The following is a 16,709-nucleotide window of genomic DNA, read 5'->3' as shown; positions in this document are numbered from 1 at the left end:
GCTGAATGCATAGGCCTGTTCACTGTGATCTCATATCTGTAAACCAAAACTTGTTTTGAGACTTTGATCCGAAAATATCTGCTTCCGAATGAAAAAAAAATTCGATTGCAAATAATTTTGTAACCCGAAATCCTACAAACTTTTGGTTTTCAGTTATCAATTTTTGAAAATTAAGAATTTTTAGACAAGGGGTACCCCTTGGATAATTTTCGAAAATCTTAAAAAAATAAATTTGTAATTTTTTTAGCTGAATGCATAGGCCTGTTCACTGTGATCTCATATCTGTAAACCAAAACTTGTTTTGAGACTTTGATCCGAAAATATCTGCTTCCGAATGAAAAAAAAATTCAATTGCAAATAATTTTGTAACCCGAAATCCTACAAAATTTTGGTTTTCAGTTATGATTAGAGTCTAAAGAGTCCTTCCTTTTAATGTCTCATTCGAAGGATTTGGAGAAAATTTTTGAAAATTCCGATTTTTTAGACAAGGGGTACCCCCTTGGATAATTTTCGAAAATCTTAAAAAAATAAATTTGTAATTTTTTTAGCTGAATGCATAGGCCTGTTCACTGTGATCTCATCTCTGCAAACCAAAACTTGTTTAGAGACTTTGATCCGAAAATATCTGCTTACGAATGAAAAAAAATTCGATTGCAAATAATTTTGTAACCCGAAGTCCTACAAACTTTTGGTTTTCAGTTATCAATTTTTGAAAATTAAGAATTTTTAGACAAGGGGTACCCCATGGATAATTTTCAAAAATCTTGAAAAAATAAATTTGTAATTTTTTTAGCTGAATGCATAGGCCTGTTCACTGTGATGTCATATCTGTAAACCAAAACTTGTTTCGAGACTCCGATCCGAAAATATCTGCTTCCGAATGCAGAAAAAAAAATATTTCGATTGCAAATAATTTAGCAACATGAAATCCTACAAACATTTGGATTACAATTATGAAAAGAGTCTAAAGAGTCCTTTCCCTTAATGTCTCATTCGATGGATTTGGAGAAAACTATTGAAAATTCCTTATTTTTTAGACAAGGATAATTTTCGATTCAGAAGAATGGATTTATGTTCTGGTCTACTTTAATAGGCATTATTTGATGACAATAGTTCAATTAAAACAATAAACTTTCTTCATTTATAGTCATTATTCATTTTTTATTCGTTAAAAATCTTTCAACAATTTTTCTGTTTGGCTTTTATATAAAAAATAAAAACTCTCCTTACAAACTAAATTTAAAAAAGAAAATTACATTTACACTATAATAAGCACAGAAGCAAAACGCTTTAAATATTCCTTCCTCTACGCAAACATATCCTCCCGATCCGCACCTGTACCATCGCCAGCATCTTCCAAATTTGCAAACAACAAGAAATGCGACGGTCTATGGATTTCGTGATAGAATTCTTTTGGATTCGATAGCTGTAGTTCATATTTCATATTTGCATCATGCCGCACACCCATGAAATTATAATTCCAACTTCCTTGTGCCGGTACCATAAAGAAGCCAAGGAATTTATTAGACAACAACATTTGTACTCTTTCATAGTGCGATGGTAAATATCCTTTCGGGTTGTTGCCTTTGTCGGTGTTCTTAGAACCCCATTCAAAGCCGGAGGGTGTAAGTTTGTAGGCGGTTAGTGAACATGATCCAGGTGTAAATGAACACGTTATCACGATAGTCTTTTCTCCGTCCCATGAGCTGTTGTCTTGCATGATTTTCGCATGTGTCGTTATGTCTTGTGGGGAGAGTTGAGGTAACTCATTGGGTTGAGTATGAATCCAACCAAGTGGCTCCATATCTTTCAGATATTGATGAGTGGGTAGGACATTGGGCAAGTTTATCGTCTGATGAGTACCCCATTGTGGTGGCATTACAATACAACGAATTTCTTTAACCTGTGGATTATCCTGAGGTGACACTCCATACAGGTATCCAGAGATTTGTGCTCTCAAATCGGAAATTGTGACAAACTTTTTGAGAATATTCTTGGGCAGAATGTACGTGTAGCCAGTTTCTTTGATGTCATCTGAACTAACGTAAATATGATTCGTTCGCAAATGAAGATTTGTCGCCGATATAGCACGCACACGCCATTCGGTCTTTGAACTAAACGTCTGTGTCTCGTAGTTGGATGTTGTGGAAGTGATAATTTCATCACCATGTTTATTTGTCGTTCTCGTTGTTGTTGCCGTAAGTTGGTTTTGTTCTTTAGTCTGTTTTTCAATCTCAGCAATTTGTTGACGCTGCGCCGATGGAGCCGAAATTTCCATACCAAGAATAATATCTCGAATTTCAGACTGTGTCAGTGAAGCCACATTAACATTGTTCTTTTTACCATAATCAGCCAAAATCAAATCCTTCAGTTGCACTTCAACCTTTATCCATTCCTCGTCGGTAAGTGTTGGCCAAATATGATGAGCTTCTGTGATTGTTGTTTTATCTGGCTTTAGAATAATCTTTGTTCGTTCAGTATTCACGTGAAGGGCTCTGAGGATCAAAATCAATCGACTGAACGCTGTGTATGACGAAATAGTCTTCAACCAATCATCGTACAAATTGAATAGAACCATTTGAGGTTCGGTTGCCTTTAAAATCAAATCACCAAACTTCTCTACCTTCAGACACGCCTGGAAAGGTAATTGCAGCTCAGAACCCTTGATCACAATGTTGGGGAAATCCAACAAATGCACTTCCAATGGATCCAACATTCCCTTTCTCGTTACAATAATCTGTTTGGGTTGTTCTTCCACGGGTAATGATCGAATCAATGCGGCAACTTCTTCAGCAGTCTTCCATTTAGCCAATTGGCCTAAACGTTTCTGTCCAGCCCATACCGATGTATGAATGATCTTCAAGAAAAGCTGACCAGTTCGGGGATTAAAGATGAAAATTGCTCCATTAATTGGTTTTGTAGTCAAATTGCCTTCAAATGTCTTGTGAATTGTCACTCGATATACATTTGTGTCATCGACAAACCAAATAATTTGATTCGAGAACAATTCTCCATAATTTTGTGACGATAGATAAGGTTCTGTGGGTTCAGAACTGTACAATTGCAATGCTTTTCTGATACGCTCTCTCAGCACATACAACGCAGGATTGGCCTTCATAATCTTAGCCATTGCCTGTTGAATGAGTGTCTTGCATCCAGGGAACCAGTTTCCATAGGCAGAATGTAAATTATAAGCCAAATCGATGGCAATCAGGACACCCGTGGGCGAGGGATAAATAGACATGTTATCGGTGGTATAATCGAGGAACTTAGCTCGAGCATATCGCTCCACATCGTGCGAATCATAATCACCCCATCTCAATTGAATATCCAACCAGTATTTCTGGGTGGTTGTATTGTCCATTGTGTCCTTGGTGTCGGCCAACAACGACGGACGTGAAACATTCCATTTGTAAGCGGGGAAAAGTAGAATATCCGCACAAGATGAATTCATTTTGTATGATTTACGCGGGTGAATAGTTTCCTTTTGGACAGTCTCAATTTCAAGAGCATCCAATTCCTGATCAAAAACTTGACACAAATCCATGACAATCGATTCATGAATTTTTTGCCACAAATGGGCACGGAAAATTTGAATCAGTGAAATTTTAAGCGTGGGAATTTTACCGTGCATGAAAATACCAGTCAAATCAAGTTGCACTTGGAAACCAACGTAGACATTGGCACGATTAATGGTCGGTGACCACCATAAAGTGAATCGACGATTTGGAATTTGATTCAAACCAGATCGCTGAGCATTTGTCAGCTTTTTGTATTTCATAGATTCTTCAAAACCAGATGCTTTTTCCCAGAAAAGACCCTCCCATGTGGGGAAATATGTTCCCTTAAAGAGTGTATGTTCCAAAATACCCTCTACACCACCCAATGCCTGGATCATATCCGTTCGATAATTATTAAGATTCCACAGCTTACCATCGTGACGCTGATGAGTCCACCAGAAGGGATTTTGCTTAAGAACTTGATATTGCTTGAATTCTGTGCGGATACGCCAACCCTTATCATAAGCTAGAGTGTGTCTGTCTTTTTGGAAGAGTGTATTGATTCTGGGAATACCACGATCCCAACTGTCTTCCAAATCTTCGAGTGTTAAACGACGATTTTGTGCGTTTGCTTCCTGTCTTTTAAGAGCATATTCAGCCCACACTCGCTGTGAATCGATGAATTCACTTTCCCATGGTTGAATGTATCGATAAAGATTAGGAATCAATTGATCCTCATCGTGGGACATACCTGCAGAAATAAAAAAAAAATTAACAAGAATTCATTTGGATCAGGGGAGTTCTACAAACCTGATCGGAAATGTGTGATTCCAACGTCAGTTTGTTTGGACCATCTCAAGTCAGATTGTGGAATGAGTACGTGACCCATACTCAACATTCCCAAGCCACCCAATTCTTTGGGAGTATAGAACACCACAGGGGGGAAACGCGAAGGCATTTTTGAGTTCAAACCAATCTTTATACGAGTTTGGATTTTGTTTTCACATTTCACTAGCAAATCGAGGAGTTCTTGGGTATTGACAACAGCTTCTCGGAAATAGGTCATCAAACCAATCAGGGCTGTATTCCATTTATTGACAATCTGAAGGAAATAAGAGTTTGAGGACAAGTTTTTGAACAGGATCTTATTATTGTCTTACCTTTGTGAAGGTTGTTGATCCAGATGCCATAAGAATTTGTCGAACTCGGTTATGGAACCGACCTAATGACTCATCATCGACACGGAGGAAACACTGAGCAGTTCGCTCTTTCGTCACCTCATTCTGAAGATTCCAAACTCCATCACGATGTGTGAACTCTTCATGCTGCGTACGACACTAAAAATTAAAAAAAAAAAAACAAATTCAATTCTATTCTTGTCATTGTTTTTTTAAAGAAAGGAACCTTTGGTAAAATTCTGCATTCAAATCCGCTCATGTTAAACAGTAAATTGGGATTGTCTTTGGAGTAAACTGATACAAAAGTACATTCCCAATTGATTGTGGTAACTGAACGTGGCAATCGATTTTTAATATCCCAAAAGACAGCTCTTCCTCTATAAAAAAAATAAGAAAAAAATCAAATAAGAACTGCCAAATCAAACTTCTCTTAGATTTAAAAACTTACAAATTAACATCATGTTTCATGAGACGCATCCTTGCATCTCTTGGCCAACATTTCTTATTATTATAACCAACAATATTCTCATTATTTGGATCAGGATGTTCAGTTAGATATCTTTGAATTAAATCTCTAGCATCTTCTGCTGAGAATCTAAAGAATAAATGAATTCTATCGACATATCTGCAATACAATCGAATTGGATGTGCTGTTTCGGTTGGAGTATCCTGGAAGGTGAGGAAATCATTTGGCATTTGTGGTGGACCAGCCATTTCGCTAGCTCGATGAAGACCAAGTACGAGTAGATCCAAGACCAAACCGTAGTATTGAGTAATGAAGGAGGCAAATTGTAGACCACGAATGATGCCATAACTGTTGGTGTGATTCATGTCCTTGTAATTGATTACAACGTTGTTTTTGGCTGTCATGTAATCGGCGATGTTATGATCGACAATGAGACGCAGCAAACGATTGAGCAATGTTAAATCGATTTTTTCGTATAGTTTTTCAAAGCGCGATTCGAGAAGAACATTGCATTCGCCTTCAGCTACATCCCAAACGTCTTGTAGGTTGTTTATTCCTTTAAAATTAAAATGTATGCAAATCTTTAATTGAGAATTTCTTTGCTTTTTATTAAAATAAATTTAAATTTCGTCGTATAAGAGAATTTTCAAGCACAAGAATGTATAGACTTAGATTGTCTACAGGGTCTAGGTAATGAGTTATCAATATTTGATTCCACCAGATAGCTAATGAGGGCATGAAAAACATGCAAAACTTTTTTATTATTTAAATAGGTTTGACTATCATTGACGATTAACGTTTGTTTTGTCTGTATTACTGACACCTATGAAGAGAAGGGCTTTAAATTCCAAATAAATGGAATGATAGCTTGTAGTGAATTTTTCAAAACATTCATCGTTTATACACGCAATTGGGTTTTGAACTTTACAGCAAAAGACTAGTTCAATAAGAAAAGGAATATTTCTTAATTTCTGCATCCCTAGATTTTCTACCGATAGAAGCAATCGCACAATGGTTTTCTCTGCGGTCTGTCATCTGTATTGTGACAGAAGTACATTTCAATAATCGTTGAAGTTCTACCGACTCTACGAGTATGAAATAGATTTTCTGTTTCAGGCGTATATTTGGAGACGTATATTTGGAAAGTTGTTTAAATTGTATGTTGAGAAGTGTAATTTTAGCAGATCTTGATAGAGGGAATTGTGAGTTTAGTGCAATAACAATGCAGTTGTTACATCTTTGCTCTCAGTATGGGAGTGATTTCGTGATAAGCAAATGGAAGTTGTATAACAGAAAGCCGCTATAATCGTCGGAGGCAGATTCACAATATTATACGTTACACGAGATTATGATAATGGGCTTGAGAAAACAACCCTTATTTCTGTTCAACTCAATTGTGAGCGGAGAAAAAGAGAACAAACAATTAATGCCTTTTTTGTTATGAGTTGAGAGCGGTCACATTTTTGACGCAGGTGCTTGTGATGTATTTTTATATTTCTGTTATATTTATTTGCACAAGCGCAATGCCTTTAATTTTGGTCAATCGTTGGTGACCAAGCAATAAATTCCCTAAAAAGGAGAATGAGTATTTTGGACGTTTGGCGGCCATTAATGAAATTGGTAGCAAATTTTTGGTATGGATGTTTGGCTATATTGCAGTGAGAATGTGAGATATTGCAATATTAGTATTGTTAATGCATCGTTCAGAATGTGAAGGCCAAATTGAATTATATTCTGTCATTTCCCCTGATTCTTAAGACATTGGCCTTGAATATACGATAATATAAGTTTTTTAAACCAACAACTCCGAGATTTAGTTTGAGATATTTCAAACGATTCAAACAAACAAAAAATTGAATACCAAAACTCTCAAAATTGACTTGAAATTGTTGTTTTAAAAAGCTTATAGTTTGGGTTCTATTGGTTGAATATTCAAGATATAGGTCTTCACCAAAACTCTCAAAATTGACTTGAAATTGTTGTTTTAAAAAGCTTATAGTTTGGGTTCTATTGGTTGAATATTCAAGATATAGGTCTTCAGGCTCAGGAAAAAGACAGAGCATCACATTTTGCACTCAAAGCACATATTTAAGTTACAACATTGCGATAATCTACATAAAGTTTTAAATGCAATAATGCATTTTATCCGTTTCTGAATTACGTCACAAGGATAAAACTTATGCATAAAATAACAAATTCATTAATGGCCGCGTAAGGTCCATGTTTCATACAAATTTGCCCATTCTCCTTTGGGCCCTTAAAATAAGGATTTAGCACTCGCCCTCCGCGTTTGAAGATTTCCCATACAAAATATATACACAAGTTTGAAAGAATTTTTTTTTAATTTATACAGCTTAGCTGAATTGTATGCTATTTCAACGAGTCAAAAAACAAATTACTCAGAATTGAACGTTCTATAAAAATCGCTAGTTAGGAACAAATAAATGCTTATTATCTCTAGATATATTATAAGACCGACAAAAATAAAAAAAAATCATAAAAAAATGGCTTTCGTGACTTGCCCTGTCTCACTGGTGGAAGTTACAGTAAAGTCACCTATGAGCTATGACAGTTTTATAGAACGTTCAATTCTGAGTAATGATCAGTTTAATAAATACATACAAACCATTTCCAACGTTGAGCTTAAATCACCACCAGCGTGAGGTTTGCAACAAGGGGATTTCAAATACAAATCACTTTGCTACAAATCACACCCCAGGAATGATTAATATTTGTTTAAATTTATTTAATAACGAACTACTTTTAAAAACTATCTAACTGGCGTAAAAATATAATATTATTACCTTGACACCACTTGTAAACCAAAAGTGGTGGTGGTTCTGTGTCACTCGGTTTAATCCATGGTGGAAATAGCCGTCTCTTGTCTGCCTCATACCACAAATATTGATCCAAATATGCATCGGTAATTTTCTCCAATGGCTCAACATCATACACAGGAATTAAATGACTGTACAAGTCCATAAACTCTATTCCAACCTACGTGTTTGAAAAAAAAAAAAAAAAGTTTAAAATATTAGCAGTAAAAATTAATTGAAAGGAGAGAAAACCTTTTATCTTCAACTAACCTCCTTGAAAGCACGCTGTGTCAGCAAATGACGCTTAATACGAGACAAAGCTTCATGAGGATTATCATAAGCCTGTTCAATCAAACCCAACTCTTCACGTTGACTCTGATTCAATCTGGATTTAACACTGTATGCTTCCTTCAAACGTTCCAAAGCCAAAATAAGCAATTTTGTGTCATGCTTATAAGACAATGGAGGGAAAGGTATTGGTGCAAAACGTCTAGATTCTAACCAATGCACTGTTGTAGTATAAATAGCAACAGCTTCTTCCGGAGAAATATAGGGACCGTCCTTCAAATAGTTATGCTGACGTTCTTGTTCTGCTTTCAAATACAATCGAGTCAATCTTCCCAGATTTTTCTTGCACACAGTTTTGTCAACAGTTGCTCCACGACGTATTCTCTCACGATTGTAATGCGCAGTATTTGTCCACCAATCAGCCTTCATCTTAACATAACGCAGAATCATGTTCTCAATGGGAATTGGAAGTCCAGGAACTTTCCATGGAATATTAGCTTTCCAACAACGCCATGCTTCTGATAAATGTTGCAAAATAGTACGAGCTTTGTTTTGTTTAATACCTTCGGGCATCATATCAACAATATCGTGCATTACAGATGCACGCAATTCCAAGTCAAAGTGAGATTCTACACGTTGCTTGGTAACTGTCTTGGCTACACCCTTTGAATGACGACCTTCGAATTGACGTGAGAGTAAATTGCCCAACCAACGTTCCAAGAGTGGTGTAATTCCACGCATAAAGAAGAGCCATACACGCCATCCAGGTGCCCAGAAACCACAACCAGGACCTTTTCCAACAGGTCCCTAAAAACGATACAACTTTAAAATCAAAGTTATGGAATAAGTTTGTTTGTTTGGAACTTACTGTGTTGAATCGATAGTAGATGAGATGTTTTAAATCCTTGCACATTCGAATTTGTCTCATAAGTTTGTATTTGTATCGGTACATTCCGGTAAGTTGTCCCACATGGGCAAAGATGTATTGTAGACCATCGGCCAGTTGGAAAGCATCCACATTGTTAAGACGGTATTGAACATGTGAATCAATAATCAATTTTGTAAGACGCAGAATTTCACGACACAAATGGAAAGCTGTAAGCAGAAAAATTGAAAAACTACAAAAGACAAAGATAACAACAGTTCAAATGAAAGAAATTCAATTCTAAAAGAAAATCATCAAAATAGGACGTTTTTCGAAATAAATCAACCAGATTTAGATGTAACGGCGACAAAGCATTGAGCTGTGAAATCTTGGAGTTTATTGCTGTGATATAGCAAGTTATTTTTCGAACCCCCAAACAATGAAAGTAAAAAATTGATGAAAGCTGAAGTCATGTTTCCTCAAGCAGCCCGTTCACGAATTTTCCATGTAACGTTCCTGTAAACCTTGAAAATTATTTTAAGATCGAAAACAATCAACTAACCATTTCCGAAACGAGACTTCTTTCTTTCCTTGGTTGTTAGAGTTTTGACAGGTTTCAAGTTGAAATTATAATCCAAATGAAGATAATTCAAATTCTTTCGATGAATGAGCAGATTTAACATGTTGTAACCTTGTCGACAAACTTGTAGTCCAGCTTCAACCCAATCTAGAGTGGTTGTTTGGAAAAATTTTGTCGCCTTAAATGATCGGAAGAGATACCTTTGCAAACAAAAGTATGTTAAACTCAAGAAATATTTAAAAAAAAGAAGTTATTTTTACCTCTTCTTCTGTGGTTTTGGTTTTCTATGCTTAAGTGCATTCAGCACATAATACTTCAGTAGTTTCTGATAACTGACACGAACTTTGACAGGATGTCCTGGTGGACAATGTTCTTTATACCATGCCTTTACTAAGGGTATATCAATTGCTCGACGAGAACGTCCAGAACGTAAGTTAAATGGACGTGGTGCCCAAAGCAATGATATCCCATTGGCTGTGTTATCGGTATACAATGGTGTGTCTTGTAAAAATGGTTGCACTTCATCGGGCAGACTGAAGTCTTCATCATCATCTGGCATTGGTTCTGGAATCTGTTTGGAAAAAAATGGAAATCATTTTTATTTTATTTACATTTAAAAAATTAAAAATATTTTACCTTCACAGAATGTCGATGGGAAATAGGATTAATGAGAGGATCAAAGTAAAACGCAGGCAAATCAGGATCCTCAGTTTTGATGTAAACTACATTTGGAGTATGATACCTGTTAAATAGATTAAAATGTATGTATTTGTTCAAGAAGAAAATAAATATGATAAAAAAGATTAAAAAAATGTTCATGACCATCAGCAATTCCAAAAGTATTTTATCTTTGCAATTTACGCTGGCCATACCAAAAACGAAAATTTAAAATATATTTTTGTTTTTTATCGCGAATAAGTAGTAAATTTTCTTATTTGGCTTGTTTTTTATACCACCGGAGAGTTTTTCAATGCATAAATATTTAGCATTGAATTTGTTTGCAGTGGAAATTGGAAATAAAACGATGTATTTATTGTATTTACTTACCATGATAAATGAACAAAGTGTGGCATATTGTTGTACAAGTAAGGGAAAGCAATTCTGTATTCTGTACGGATAGGTTGTCTGATGATAACTTTGTTTATGTCGTTGAATTCGTTCCAATCTTCATCTCTACAATAAGAAAATATGTACCATAATTTAGAAAAAAAAAAAACAACAAATTAATGGAAGAACACCAATATTCATTCTTGTATTAAAATATTTTTTTTCTCGATATAGTCAAAGTTTTTGTTTTTAATTTTGTCAAGTTATTTAATTGCAGCCTCTTTTCGAATAACATTTTATATGAAGTTGTTTTGAAATTCTGATCTATCCTAAGTGATAACATATATTTAATTCAAAAAAAAAATCATAAATATGTAACATAAAAGAATAATTAGAAAAAATTATAAAACTTTATTTTTTCTGTAACAGTCCAAGTGGCGACCGTCGAGTTACTTGGCTCATAAAGTTAGAGGTTAATATTGGTGTTAAAATTGAAAGATAAGTTGATACTGAAAATAAAAAGATACAACTTCTATGTGGCAACCCATAACTAATACTATCATATCTTTGTTGTTTGGTATGATTTTTTTTAGTATGTACCTATTAGGAAATTTTTCAAAAATGTTGTTTTATGATTGCTGCAACATCGAAGAGTGAAAATTGATTAACTCCATTTTACCAAATTTTACAGGAATTCAAAAAGCAAAAACAAACTTCCAATTTTCAAAGTCGTGTTATTTTCATGAATAATTTAAATTGTAAATAAAATGGGAACTCCTCGGTTTGAGCGATTGTATCATTCAGTCAAATTTAACACATCTATCGTAATTTTGAGCAGGCTATTCTAATTAAATAGTTATTTCTGTTAAAATTAAACACTGGAATTTTACCAGTTTTTATGTAATGCCAATTATTTTTTGCCCAATCTCTTTAAGGACACTGTTCAGCGAAGGAGAAAAAAGAGAGAGAGAGAAAGAGGGGAAAAGAGAGAAAGAGAGGAAAAGAGAGAGAGAGAAGGGAAAAGAGAGAGAGAAAGAGGGGAAAAGTGCGAGAGAGAGAATACTTATTTTTAGACGTGATAGCGTCTTAAAAATCAATGAAGTCCTGCTTCATACACGTAAAAGTAAGCATGACTCATTCCCACGTTCCACATCCCATTAGCAGTGTGATATAGATTGAAATTTCATCTTAAAGGCCAAGTCGTACGTCTATACGTATATAGAGCGAGCAGCCCAGAGTGTAAAACTGTTGAACAATTTTTCTTTTTCACCAGATGAGGTTGATGTCTCAGGCAGAAAATCAATACATATTTGTTTTCTTGTTTTAACAATTTCAATTTTATTAAGAATTCCTTAACCTATCTCTATTAGGGATTTTGGATTTTACATTTCCGTTTTTTTTTACTATGCCATTGACTAAGCTTATAGCTTACATACAAAGATAAATATGTATACACAAAACTAAAACAAAAATCTTATTTACATATATCCTTTATATGCAATGTAAATTTTGCGTATAAGAAGCATTTAACTGATTAGCCCAACTGTTGTGCCTGGGCAAAACGCATTATTTTTGTGCAAAAGATCATAACAAACCTATTAAATTTAATTTATTTCAAACTGTTTACAAAACAAAAACAAATTTTGTTACTTATCGTTTTCTTCTTCATGTTCAGTTTAGTTAAAATATCCGTTCGATAACAACAATGGTGTTCTATAACCCCAAAAAATTGTATTTTATTTTAAGTGTAATTTTGATTTGGCTTGATTTTACCTTCTGCCGTTCTATGTATGAACATATGTCATTTTTTGTATGAATTATCTTTTCTTTTGTTTTTGTTAGAGTCTATGAAGTTTTATGATTTAATCCTAGCTAAAATGTTATACAACTCCTTTTGTGTATGTACATATTAAATTATGTCCTTACATAAATAGATCAGGAAGCTAGTCAAGCTAGCTACATATACCTACTAAGTTTTATAAAAGTACAAACAGAAAACAAAAACTCACCCAACATTATGATCCTTAATAAGTGGCTCAAATTTAGGTCCACCTGGAATAGCCATATTCAAAGCTTTTGCAGTAAAGAAACTCTTTGGATCAAACAAATAAAAAAAGTTATTATCCACTAAATCAGTTAAAAGCTGATTGGCCAAACGATATAATGTTGCCAATTGTGGAAGTGTTAGATTCCATTTGCGATATGTTGATCCATTTACATACCTTAACGAAAAAAAGAAAATTAGAAAAAAAAAATCTATCAAAAATCAATAACCAACTTACGGTGTTCCAACTAAGGGTCTATGTTCATAAAACCACTTATGGACACTGCCATCTTCATCTGAATCCAAATCAATTTGAATTGCTTCAAGTGGCTCAACATCAAGAACGTTATCCGCATAATCTAGTGGAGGTTCTTCGTCATCAAACGGAGGGAATCGCATCCGTTTGAAATGACGACGATCACGTTTTTCACGTCGCATCATAATCCACATTGTCCTAAAAATCAAATTTCATTACAAACAAACAAAGACACAACGATATAAAGAATAACATACCCCCATTGAGCAATGTATACTGGTTCGACAACCCATGGAATCTCATTGACAAAGGTAATGGCACCAGTAATGTGGTACAACACTTGGACATCTCTTATTTGCTCCCAAGGCATGGGCATGTTTTCAAGCAGCTTGAGTACTGCATGAGGCATATACTTTAAAGCCCCCAAATAGACACGCTTGTCGTGTCGATATTTGCGACTTGTCATGTCACCATGGTCACGAATAATTTTTCGGATATGCTCCGGTGGCATGTCCTCTTTTTGTGCATCAACAAAGCCAAACTTTCGCTTTTCAGCGAATCTCTTTGACTGTAGTTGGGCCCATTTTTGAGCTGTAATTTTAATTTTATGAAAAAATTGAAAGAAAAAAAAAATATAGTATTCGCACTTTTAGTTAACCTAAACGCAAATTAGTTAAACCTTTTCACAAATATATTTCACCTTTTAGCAAATCTATTTAAACTAAACGCAAAATGATTTAGGTGCTATGAAGAAGGCATGAAGATGTAGAAGCTGTCCGTAGCATTAAAATCAACGAAACACCCCAAAAACCATAATAAGAACTTATAAAAGTACCGTTATTTTCTATATTTATTTGCACTAGCAATATAAAATAATGCTTTTCTTGTCTCTTTCGCTAGTGGACACAGAAATAGCACACATTTGTTTAACCGTTAAATTTTTATTCCGCGTTCAAAAGTTGTAAGCGATGCATTTATTTTATTGCTACTATTTAATTGACAAGTATTAAAACAAAAAAAATAGTCAGAAAAAATCATTAAACTGCGAAAAAAGAAAGAATTACTTCGATCTTCATAGTCGAGGGAAAAATCCTTCTCAATTAGCTTAAATTCTAAATTTTTAGAGTAAAGGATGGATAAAGCCATTTATTTAGAAAGAGCAAATAGAAATTTAAACTCTGAAAATAAATTGCGTTAACTTCTTCCCCGCAAAACTTCCATACGAGGGGATAGAGCGATCTCAAAGAAACGCAAATTTGGGCCTTTTAAGTCATCTCTCACGATTTTGCTCGAAGTAAATATAGAATTCGGTGAAAAAAGTGTCAAGCAAAATTTCAAGAAGGATACTTAATGATGCTGAGTTGTATAGACAGGTAAGCAAGAAAAATTCAACCCATAGCCCAACTCAAGATAACCCGACTCATCGCAACTCGATTCAGGTCGAGTTCTTACCTGACTCGAGTTGCGATGAGTCGGGCTATCTTGAGTCGGGCTATGGGTTGAATCGGGCTCTCGTGAGTCGGGGTGTACAAAGTCGTGTTGTCCTGAGTCGGGCTCTGCTTCTACTCTGAATAAAAACATACAGTTTTGAATGAGTCTTTTTAGTGATGAAATAAATGTTAACCGCATTGGAACCGATGACAAAAAATTTGTCTATCGCCCCAAATGTTAAAAGGAGAAGCCAAAGTATTATCTCAATTATCGATGAAACTAGGAGGACAGGATTTGATGGTCTAGGGCGCATTTTCCTTTTCCTTTTGTCTTAATATTACATTAGAATACCAAAGAACCACATTTCTCGCCAGTTAATTAGATATTCATACACCACAATGACCCAAACATGAATCACAAATAGTACAAGAAAGGTTTTCGGACGAAAAAATCGATGTTTGCACCTAGCGATCTCAAATTCACGATCTTAACCAAATAGAAAATTTTTAAATTGATGTCAAGGTTAAGCTTGGGCAAACAAAATTCGAAAATTCAAACGATCTTAGGGCCAGAATTAAAAAGTGATACCGTACTCCACAAAGTGAATACCAGACGTTAGTTGAAAGTTTACCAACGAGGTACCAAGGAACTTTGAAAAACCTTGTTCTACTAACAAGTTACTAACTTAGTAGTATTGAATTTATTGGAAATTGTAAGAATTTTTGCTTAGAAATCATTATTTTTTCCTTGTCCACAAGAAAAAAGGGTATTCTCTACAAATCATAATTTTAAAAAATTGAATTGAAATAAAATAGTTTATAATTATTAAATTTATGAATCCCCATAAGGTAATGCATGCCCTGATATAAGTTAAAAGGTCCCAAATAAATCCAATTTTTGTAAGAAAAATCAAAAGTGTGCTATTTCTTTGTCCATAGCGGTAAATGCTAGAAGGTGAAATATATTTGTTAAGGTTTAACTAATTTGCGTTTGGTTGAATAAAAGTGCGAATGCTATACAATTTAAAAAATGCAAACCTTTTTCTTGAAGTTTTTCTTCCGTAATAATTTCGGGTTTTGGAGTTGGAATGTGTCCAAGCTGTGACGATGGGGGTAGCGGTGCTCCTGGGGGTGGAATTTGCTGGATTTGGTTGGCCATCTGGTGGGCGTGCATCTGCGCCTGCTGTTGGGCCTGAGCAGCGGCAAAAGCCTGCTGCTGTGCCATTAATTGGGCAGCCCATGGCGCCGGTGGTAGCATATATGGCGGAATCGCCATTGTAACTTAAATCTAAGAGAAAACAAAAAGAAAAAAGATGTAAAAATATTTGCACATCTATATGTAGGTTATATGCATGGTAATGCCGTCCGTCGTCTTCGTTGTCTGCCGCCGAAGAAGACCAAAGTGAAAAATGTGTACGTTTTTCACCAAATTGTGCAAATAAAAAATATTATACAATTTTCTTTAAAAAAAACTTTTATGAGGACCTCTAATTTTTTACATTAATATGAATAAATTCAAACTATTGAAAAAATATGGAAAAAAATTGATTGATTTAATTTTTTTTTTTTGATGAAATTGAAAAACAAAAAATCGATATATGCGAACCAACGCGAGGTTTGCAAATGCAAATCAAAGCGGCTTCTTTTTTTCTGATTGTAATTCAGTTTGTAGTGTTATTTATTGATAAAATTTTACTTACTCGTGTTTAATTTATGTTTTTTAATTTTTTTTTATTAGTTTTTCATATATTTTTAATGAATTATAAGTCCTTGAAAATTTTTTTTAGCGTAGCCACTTTTGTAAAACGTTTTCAATTTTCACCAATGGCGGACATATTTGATATTTGTCAGAATGAAGAATGTAGTAGATTAAACTTTTTGACAGTGGAGAAGTTAAGCACTGCCAGGTATGAATTATTTTTCGGAGTTATACTTTTGTTTTAAAGGCTTGACCATACTGAAGGCTTGGCCACACCGGAGGGTATGCGGTAGCGGTACGGGTAGCGGTAATGATATTTGTATGAAAAAAAATTCAACATCTGAACGTTGATATGTCAGTTTGGAATTTTTTTCATACAAGTACCGTTACCTCTACCCGTACCGCTACCGCATACCCTCCGGTGTGGCCAAGCCTTGAAGGCTTGGCCACACCAAAGGGTACATGCGGTAGCGGCACGGGTAATTGTATGAAAAAAATTCCACATCTGAACGTTGATATGTCAGTTTGAAATTTATTTCA

General features: G+C 34.8%; 1 protein-coding gene across 1 annotated transcript; it reads right to left on the bottom strand.

Moving 5' to 3' along the window:
- Nucleotides 1–1,132: 1,132 nt before the first annotated feature.
- LOC129905659 (pre-mRNA-processing-splicing factor 8) lies at nucleotides 1,133–16,348 on the bottom strand. Its single transcript, XM_055981188.1, has 17 exons — nucleotides 16,171–16,348; nucleotides 15,509–15,758; nucleotides 13,298–13,631; nucleotides 13,023–13,238; nucleotides 12,750–12,962; nucleotides 10,741–10,866; nucleotides 10,330–10,435; nucleotides 9,954–10,264; nucleotides 9,676–9,893; nucleotides 9,117–9,343; nucleotides 8,231–9,055; nucleotides 7,949–8,141; nucleotides 5,127–5,700; nucleotides 4,905–5,055; nucleotides 4,661–4,837; nucleotides 4,311–4,602; nucleotides 1,133–4,251 (listed from the first exon to the last, which is right to left on the bottom strand). Exons 2-17 carry the CDS (start codon nucleotides 15,744–15,746, stop codon nucleotides 1,307–1,309), a joined length of 7,146 nt encoding a protein of 2,381 aa, XP_055837163.1. The 5' UTR covers nucleotides 15,747–15,758; nucleotides 16,171–16,348; the 3' UTR covers nucleotides 1,133–1,306.
- Between the last annotated feature and the right edge of the window lie 361 nt (nucleotides 16,349–16,709).

Source organism: Episyrphus balteatus, chromosome 1 (genome assembly GCF_945859705.1).
Source record: "Episyrphus balteatus chromosome 1, idEpiBalt1.1, whole genome shotgun sequence".
Classification (NCBI taxonomy): Eukaryota; Metazoa; Arthropoda; class Insecta; order Diptera; family Syrphidae; genus Episyrphus; species Episyrphus balteatus.
This window is presented reverse-complemented; position numbering and strand designations above follow the sequence as displayed.

Excerpts from the sequence above, each read along its gene's own strand:
- LOC129905659 (XM_055981188.1), bottom strand. The coding sequence starts at position 15,746 with ATGGCGATTCCGCCATATATGCTACCACCGGCGCCATGGGCTGCCCAA. Across the intron at positions 9,056-9,116 it reads TCTACTATCGATTCAACACA|GGACCTGTTGGAAAAGGTCC; the intron begins GTAAGTTCCAAA and ends TATCGTTTTTAG. Across the intron at positions 5,701-7,948 it reads GGTTTACAAGTGGTGTCAAG|GAATAAACAACCTACAAGAC; the intron begins GTAATAATATTA and ends TTAATTTTAAAG.